The sequence below is a fragment of the Cynoglossus semilaevis genome, chromosome 1, assembly GCF_000523025.1.
Source record: "Cynoglossus semilaevis isolate Cse_v1.0 chromosome 1, Cse_v1.0, whole genome shotgun sequence".
Lineage (NCBI taxonomy): Eukaryota > Metazoa > Chordata > Actinopteri > Pleuronectiformes > Cynoglossidae > Cynoglossus > Cynoglossus semilaevis.
The window spans coordinates 21,573,653-21,582,588 of record NC_024307.1 but is presented as its reverse complement, the minus strand read 5'-3'; the positions used below and the strand labels follow the sequence as shown (position 1 = coordinate 21,582,588).

General features: G+C 40.5%; 1 protein-coding gene across 2 annotated transcripts in view; it reads left to right on the top strand.

Annotated features, from left to right (window-relative positions):
- Nucleotides 1–8,936, top strand: part of frem1a (Fras1 related extracellular matrix 1a) — a 39,809-nt gene that overhangs the window by 14,046 nt on the left and 16,827 nt on the right. For both annotated transcript variants that reach the window (XM_025059284.1, XM_025059289.1), the window contains 10 exons: nucleotides 1,310–1,404; nucleotides 1,914–2,224; nucleotides 2,464–2,660; nucleotides 2,836–3,159; nucleotides 3,823–3,931; nucleotides 5,289–5,420; nucleotides 5,513–5,857; nucleotides 5,953–6,095; nucleotides 7,478–7,674; nucleotides 7,752–7,842. In XM_025059284.1, the coding sequence (XP_024915052.1) occupies nucleotides 1,310–1,404; nucleotides 1,914–2,224; nucleotides 2,464–2,660; nucleotides 2,836–3,159; nucleotides 3,823–3,931; nucleotides 5,289–5,420; nucleotides 5,513–5,857; nucleotides 5,953–6,095; nucleotides 7,478–7,674; nucleotides 7,752–7,842 (1,944 nt within the window). The remainder of the gene's footprint in view (nucleotides 1–1,309; nucleotides 1,405–1,913; nucleotides 2,225–2,463; nucleotides 2,661–2,835; nucleotides 3,160–3,822; nucleotides 3,932–5,288; nucleotides 5,421–5,512; nucleotides 5,858–5,952; nucleotides 6,096–7,477; nucleotides 7,675–7,751; nucleotides 7,843–8,936) is intronic.

Sequence of the window (8,936 nt, the reverse complement as noted above, 5' to 3'; positions counted from 1 at the left end):
GATGGATGGATGGATGGATGGATGGATGGATAGATAGATAGATACAAACATGAGTAGCAGAACATCAAAAAACATGGAAAACCTGAACAATTAGTAGATAAAGTTAGTAGGAGTAGATTAGTGTTAGTTGTAGTAGTGGGTTAGTCCAGAATTGTTGTCGTCGTGTGTGGTGTTGTTATACCAATCTTTATTATTCAATTAAATTGGAATTCTATTTACTAAAGTAAACTATACCACGTTCTCTCTATGGTACTGTATGTGTATGTTTATATATAGCAAAATAAGTATTATTATAGAACCAGTTACATGAACAACATATAAACAGTTAGATATAAAGGCAGTTCCAGCAGTGTATAATAGTGTATGATAAACCCAACGACGGAATTATTAAACCTGAAAGAGTCTAAAAGTCTAAGAAAACAATCGAAACTACAAAAAAAAAAACTACAACAATAATCCTTTGTTTTCATATTAGCATTGGTTTCTAGATCGTGTCAAAAGTCTATTTTTCAACCCCAGTTAATCCAGTTTCATCAACAGTAATTGGGGTACAGTCTAGGGATTGCTCGACAACTTTTTTTCACGTCTGAAACCGATACTGCATCTTGGATTATCTACCAATACCGATATCAATCCAATGCCTTCTTTTCTTCTCCAGCGGACGGGTTGTTTTATTCAATGCTCGATCCTGAAATTTGGATACATGCATCTAACTGTTTTTTTATATATAAACATTACTTTTAGTCTATTTTGTCTTTGCTGATTTTATTTTATTTTTCTCTGTCTTCCTATTCAGGCGAACGCTAACAGTACACACTTTTGTTTTTGCCAAATATCTCTACAACAGTGGATTCAATTTCACATCATTCCAATTCTTATTGTTTTTAGGACCGTTGAACTGCAAACATTGCTGTCCCGAACATCTCAGTGTTCATGCCCAAGAAGACAGATATTTTGGGAACAGAAGAGAAGGGAGCTCTTTATACTTGTGTCTTTGTTTGCCACTCAGACTAGCCGTCTCCTGTCTAATGACTGTGTGCTGACAGATAGAGTCATCTCCTCACAGCCCCCCCGATGAGTCCAGTTGTAACTTCAAAAGAAGATATGCTTTATACACAAATTATGACAAGTATTTATTAATGATAATGTACATAATTACTTCCTGTAAATTTATTTTCCTTCTTTTGGCTACTAGTGCAGTGTCATCCTTCTGCAATGATAAGCTGTTAGCATTAGCATTCTTTAATGCACTCAGTCTATTTAACTTTGTCACACAAATTGAGGTGGTTGTCTCACTTCCTTTGCTCAGGTGTTCGACTGCCATTATCTGGCTGATGAGGTGAAGTACGTCCACAATGGTTGTCCATTATTAAGAGAAGACACTGTCTTGCTACGACTCTACAGGTATGACGCTGGCTCTGGCATGATGACAGTTAACATGTTGACATTCTGGCTAATAAGTGTAGATAGCTGTAGTACTTTCGCAAAACTAACCTTCACTTGCGACTGACCCCATCTCTATCTTTAATAAGAAAACATCCTAATAAGACGATTGGTGAAATTGTATTTCAATGTTTTTTTTTTTACTTAAGTTTACTTTTGTTTAAATTATCTTCAAAGTATTTTGATGCTTGCATTTTGTAGTACTGTCTTTTAATCCTAACGAAATCCTTACACCAAACTTGAACGGTCAAATTAGCTTGAGATTAGCTAGAAAGATTATCAGGAGCTAACCAACAAATATCCAAATTTCCCCTTTGAAATTTGTCTCATTAAACTTTTGACGCCATCATAAAAGAAACAAAAGACTTACTGCACATGTTAAAGCAAGGCCGTCTCTGTGGCTAATAGACATTTCAGGATTTTTCTTCATCTTGTTTCACCATTATCCTCATATTTTTTCCTTTCCTCAGGTTCACAGAAACTGAGACATACGTGGAGGTGTTCTCGCTGCACGTGGAAGTCACAGAACCCGACTGTAGCGTCATAAGACTGGGACCAAAATCCTTGGAGGTTCCTGAATTCTACAGCCTCTCTGATGTCATCGACGGCAACGTGGTGTCCTTCCGCTACGACAGGAGGTCCAACCTGGAGTGTAGCATCCATCTCATCAACCACGACACACACCTGCCAGCCCATGGCCAACTGGTCACGGGTGAGCCAGAGAAAGCCACCAAGAGAGGGGACGAGCCGGAGAGTTTTATCCACTTACGTCAGCAATTAGGTGAGTGTCCTGGATTGACAAACCCTCAACTTCCAAGGCTTCGCTCCGAGGCATATCCAATCAAATGTCTGCATCTATTTATTGTGTACATAGTGTCATAGATCTATAATACTTTTTAGTGGACTTGTAGTTCCATGTGTTGATAAATAAACACCTATATTCTACACACTGTTATTTTTTTTTTTTTGGTAATCTTGCCAAGTAAACTTGTCCCCATATTTTTTTTCTTCACATTTCAGATAATAAGGACAGAGCTTTGTGCAAATCTGAGGTCTGCCTGAAGGGGCTAAAGCTGGTGAAGTTCACCAAAATCTCCTGTGATGACTTCTTATTGATGGGACTGAGGTATCAGCACATCGATCCTCCATCGCCGGACATAGACTACATCACATTAAGACTGGACCTGAAGGACACCAGGAGTGGCAGCGTTTACAAGGTATTTGTTTATTTTTTTTGTTTTTGTTTTTTTAAACAGTCAAACTTTTTTAACCCAGAATTACGTTAACAATCTGTTGATCTCCCTTTCTTTTCTGCAATGTGCCGTAGTTTTTTAACCCAGAATTATGTTACCAATCTGTTGATTTCCCTTTCTTTTCTGCAATGTGCCGTAGTCTGAACAGGCATGGATTCCAGTGCGGATTTTTGGTGCGATGCCCAACCAGCCTCCTAAACTAGCCTTAATGTCCATGTTAATCCTGGAGGTGGACCAGTTCATCCTCACTCCTCTCTCCACTGCCACCCTGGATGCAGAGGATGAGGAGACTCCCAAACAGCTTTTGGTTTTCAACATCACCAAACCACCAGAGGAAGGCTTCATCACTCACCTCTCCGATCACACTCGCCAAATCTCCTCCTTCACATGGTTGGATCTCAACGACATGCTCATCGGGTACCAACCACCCAACTCTTCACATACGCTACGCAGGAATTACGAGGTAGTGATGTTTTTCCTGGCCAAGTTTCTGCAGCGTTTAATTACCGTAATTTCCGGACTATTGAGCGCACCTCAATATCAGCCACACCCACTAAACTTAAAAAGTAAATAAAAATTGTACATATAGAGGCCGCGCTGCTCTATAGGCCGCAGGTGTCCACGTTATAACATGGAATATTTACACAGACAGACAGTGTCTGTAACATGGCTGGTTACACGTTAGCTCTTTCCTAACGTTGGCGCCCCGACCGTAGTTGGAATGCACAGGGGAGACTTAGTGATCTGCTCCAGGTCTGAAGCTAACATTAGCTCTGGGGCTAACTCCCTTCACTTTGTGCTTGTCCACAGCAGAGGTAAACAGAAACAGTGAAGTTGGGGTCTTTATTATCAGCCACTCCGACCACAACAGAACATAAACAGTGTTTTAACAGCTCCTGTATAACCAACTCACGCTTCAAGCCCTATAGTAAAACACGCAGTTGCCCACCAGAAAATTCATTGATCGCTAGCGAACTTTGTTAGCACATAACAATCCATAAATTAGCCGCATCATTTTTTAGACTCCAGGGTTCAAAGCGTGTGGAAAAAAGTACAGGCTTATAGTCCAGAAATATATAGATATTTTGAAAAAACTGTCTGATATTATTTGTCATCTTATCCGCAGGTGGAGTTTGAGGTGCATGATTTTTTCTTCGAAAGGAGCCCAGCGGTTACAGTTCACGTGTCCGTCCGAAATGCAGACACAAATGCACCGAGAGTTTCCTGGAATATGGGTACATAAACACTGTCAGTCAGTCCATATAAAGTTGAGTTAAATAAATGTATTTAAGGCTTTTTACAAGAAGCTATTTTTTTTATGAAAAACTTGAAACATACTTAGCACAAATTATAATAAATTAATGTGGAGTGCTTACTCACTCCCCTACGCTAACACAGTGGTAACATCATAATCTAAGAAATAAAATCATCTGAAGAGTCTGACTTCCACTTGGGAGCCTTAATGAAAGGGGAAAAAAACACAAACAAAAGAAAGCTAATTTAGCGAAATACAATGTTTGGACTACAACCAGTAAATAGCACCTCGTGTGTCACCTTGTGTCACCTGGTGCTCTGGGTATATCTCCCTTCCCTCACACTGTCTTTGTTAATTCATGCTCTGTTGTTCCTTGCTCTTGTTCCTGCCTGTGTTCATGTTCCTCTGAGATTTTATGTGTTACTGCCTGGTCCTTGAATCCAAAAAGTGATAGCTTTTGCGCTGGGAATAAACATCCTGAGACTAAGAAATGCCTTACAAGTACTGCACTTGGATTCCACCTGCTTCCTGAGTCCAACTAAAAAATGTAACAGAATGAACCGACCACTATGGGACCCAGCATACTAGGGAAAATGTGCAGTTCTCAAGGGCATTGAGGTGTTAATTTGCCTTCATAGAGCCGTTAGCCAAGTGTGGAGTCTGACAACTGGCATCTCCATCAATGGCAGTTTTCTGTTTTAGAGTTTGTAGCCAGTTTTTTTCCCCAGATTCGCTCCACTATGGTTTTCTTTTTTTTTTTTTTTGTAGTTCATATCTAATTTCTATGTTTTCCTGGGTCTTGTTTCTAATTTCCTTGTGCTTTTGTGTTTCTCTTTTTTGCACTCAGTTCTGCCCCCCTTGCCCTTTCCAGTCAACATCTATTGAGGGGGGGGGGGGGGGGGGGATATTTCTTTGTACTTCTGTGTTTCTCTTTTTGGCACTCAGTTCTTCCCCCCTTGCCCTTTCCAGTCAACTTCCATTTGGGGGGGGGGGGTTCTGTGAGGTCTGTCTGTCTCCCTTCTGTCCTGCCTGTGTCTGCTGGGTTAATCAGTGTCATCACACTCAACCTGTGTCTTTGTCGTTAGTCTCATGCGTGTCACCTTATAACCTGAACATGTGTCAAAAAACATCTGCACCTTTATTAGGAAATGTATGGCTTGACTTGTCCATTGATGATATGCAGATTCATATTGATCCAGAATGAAGTACACAACACGTTTGGATATTTCCCTACTTGCAATTTTTGTTCTGTATATAAGCCACAACTTTAATTCTGTGAAATCTAGTACTTTATACATCAGTTCTACTGTAGGTGTAATTTGACATGTGTCCTGTAGGTCTTAGCCTTCTGGAAGGTCAGTCCCGGCTGATAACATGGGAGCAGATCCAGATTGTGGACAATGACAATTTGAATGCGGTCCGTATTATCACAGTGGATGGCCTGCAGCATGGGCGGCTCACTGTCAGAGGTAGTCACACAACCCGACACTACATAACCTCCACAGACCATCGTACAAGACGCAGCAGGTATTTTCAGAAACGTCATTTCTGTCTGTCACAGATAGAAAAGGCTTCATGTTCACCGTCCACGATATCAAAAGGGGCGAGGTCCGATATCACCACGATGACAGTGACTCCATCAAAGACTTCATCGTCTTCCGAATCACCGACGGTCGCCATCAGACGCGACACAAATTCCCAATCAAGATACTGCCCAAGGATGACAGCCCACCTTTCCTCATCACCAACATGCTGCTGGAAGTGTCTGAAGGCCAAACGGCCCTGCTGAGGGGCTCCACCCTGCAGGCATCTGATATGGACTCTAGCAACGACTACATTCTTTTCAACATCACACGCCCTCCACAAGCAGGAGAGCTCATGAAAATCCCAGGACCAGGACTTGTAGGTCAGTAGAATAGGCCATGCATGTTTATCAAAGTTTGGTTCAGTTTTATACCTATATCTGTATTTCATATTCTCTCCATGTTGGTTATATTCCAGGTTACCCCGTGGGCCGCTTTCTTCAGAAGGACCTGTCGCTCTCTTTGATTTACTACCGACATCTTGGAAATGAAGTGTTTGATGATTCCTTTGAGGTGGTGCTGTCGGACTTCCATGACCCTCCCAACCTGTCGGAGCCTCAGGTGGGTAAAAGTAGCACTTAAGGTTACCTGTATTTCAAGTAGTGTAGTCCCAGTGTCATTTGTTACAAACATATGATAGTACCAGCCGACATTAGCCTAATTATTTAGTATCGGTAAGAATCATTATCGGTCTTTCCTCCGATAATTAAAAAAACCCGATAATGCAATTCCCGGGTTTCCCAGATGATGTGACCTAAAAATTGTTTTGGAGTCAAAGTGAAACTATTATTTGTATTGTGCACAGTGTTGTTAGTGTGTGCACAATAATATGTGTCCTCTTCCTTTAACCCAGTAGTTCTCAATTATTTGCTGTCATGCCCCCCCTTGGGGACAGAAATGTTTTCACACCCCCCCTCCGACCCACACCCTGTGAATTGAAATACTATTAAGAACCTGATAACATGTATATTTTTATCTGTACAAACCACTGTACGAATTGCTGCCACCTAGTGACTGGAGGCTTGTTATCATTTAAGCATTACAGCAGTGGTACACTTCTGTCCAGCGTGTCAAATTCCATTGGTAGCCGCTCACGCCCCCCAGCACCTCACCGTCGTACTGCCTTAACCCAAACTGCTACACATATCGGTATCAGTTGATATCAATTCCACTGGTAGCCGCTCACGCCCACTATTTGAGAAGTACCGCCTTAACCCAAACGGCTACACATATCGGTATCAGTTGATATCGGAAATTAAGTGTTTGAAAAATATCGTCATATCAGCAAAAAAGTAGTATCGGACATCCCTTTATACAAGTATTTTCATTTCCAGTACCTAATACCATGGATTGGTTTTCAATTGATGACTTCTGTTTATTCACGTCGATTAATCTGAAGTCAATGAAGTCAAAGCCACGTTGACTAGTAATTTAATGATGTCATCACATTCACAGTGGAGGAACTGCATGGACACACATTTCCTTCGATGCACCAGTTGGATAGACAGTATCTTTTCAAATCTTAAAATAAATAAAGTATTTTTACCCATAGGTAGCACACGGGCCAAATAACATATGGTTGTCTCTAAAAACAATTTGGACTTTTGGAAACATCTTACATATGCAAAACCAAATTTTTGCCATTTTCTAATAACACAAAAAACACATCATTTTATATATAATTTTATATATAAAATGATGTTTTTATATATATAATTTTTTTTATATAATACATATATATTTATATATATATATTTATATATATTTTTATATAATTTTTTTTATATTTTATATATAATTTTAATTCATTTTTGCTGGCTGGATATCCATACAATAATTTGTGAATACATCTGCGTCCGTTATATGTACATCAAAAACTAATATGGTGTTCTGATTTCCTTTTGTGATCTATAATGAGTAATGATCCAAACACTGCTGCGCAGGTGGTGTTGGTTCACATAGAGCCTGTTCCCGACCAGCCTCCCAAAGAGGTTCCCGGCTCCAGCCGCTATATCGTGGTCAAAGAAACAGAGGTAGTGCACATCACACGACAGCAGCTCCACTTTGTGGACCAGGAGTCACCTGACAGTGAGCTGACCTACACCGTAACCACGCCGCCTTTCAACGTCGGTCCGCACAGGTAAGTGTGTCCTCACCTTCAGAGAACCCACCAAGAGACTCGTCTGTCTGAACTGCCGCTCCTATGTCGATGTGCAGCTCTCCTGATGCGGGCAGGCTGTTCCTGGTGGACAGCATTCCGAAATTCACCAAGGACTCGAACGCACCAGTACTGAGGCTATTCACACAGGTAGCGCTTTGGGATTTGAATATGTTAAACCTTCTCTAAATGTATTTCCCCTTTATGTATATAATTAGGTAAGTCAGTTTCCCCCACTAACTCCTACGTCTGCCTTATGGTTCGACATGGTCATTAAGCATTGCGTCCACTAGGGAGCAGTGCTGAGTTCAACACCTATTTTATCTTTGTCCTTTTTTTGCTGATCTATTGTGGTGCATGCACAACAGCGCCCCTATGATTTCCAGTGGTACTGCTCAATTTCGCAAATTTTGCTTATGCAATTCTTACATGAGATTCAAATACTGTATAACAAACACTCAGAGTTGTGTATAAACTAGCCTTAGGGAAAAACATTCTGTTTATTTCTGTGTAAAGTTATGTACTGATCTAAGTACTGTATGTATTATATGTGCTTGAGGCCATTTCTACCATCTTCATCTCATGGGAGGGCCACATCAGAGGTTAGATATTATCAGAGTATTACAAAAAAAAACTATATTAATAAACTGTTCATATATATTATATTAAATAAGTAGGTATACAGTAAGTACAAATAGCATTTTAACAAATGTACCAGGGGCAAGACACATACTTCTGCTTTTAATTTACAAATGCAGACTTGAGTCTTCATATGAGTGGTGCTGTCAGTTCTAAATATAAAAACATGCTGCCTATATTTTCTTAATACCAGAATAAAAAACAAACAAAAACAGTCTTTTACCTCATACAATTTCAAACATTGAACTCTAAGTAACCTTCAATTTAAACACAGTGTATCCACTTCCCTTATCTGCTCTCAACTCAAAAATGTCTTCATCGCATTTCCCCTGCTCAGCCAGCGCATCTCAGTATTATTGACATTTAGATGAGGGAGGAAACGGACCAGAAATGTCCCACAGGCCAGGATTTTGCTGGTCCTAACATTCCTGCAAAAGAATGTTGCTTTGTGGAATTGTTGAGGATGTCCGCTATACCTAGTCAAACTATTTATTTGCCTTGTCTACGCATTGAAACTCCGGAACAGTAGTGAGGTGTGCTGTTAGGAGGACAGAAGACTTCAAGGTGGAGGTGGGACTACATCAAGGATCGGCCCTGAGCCCCTT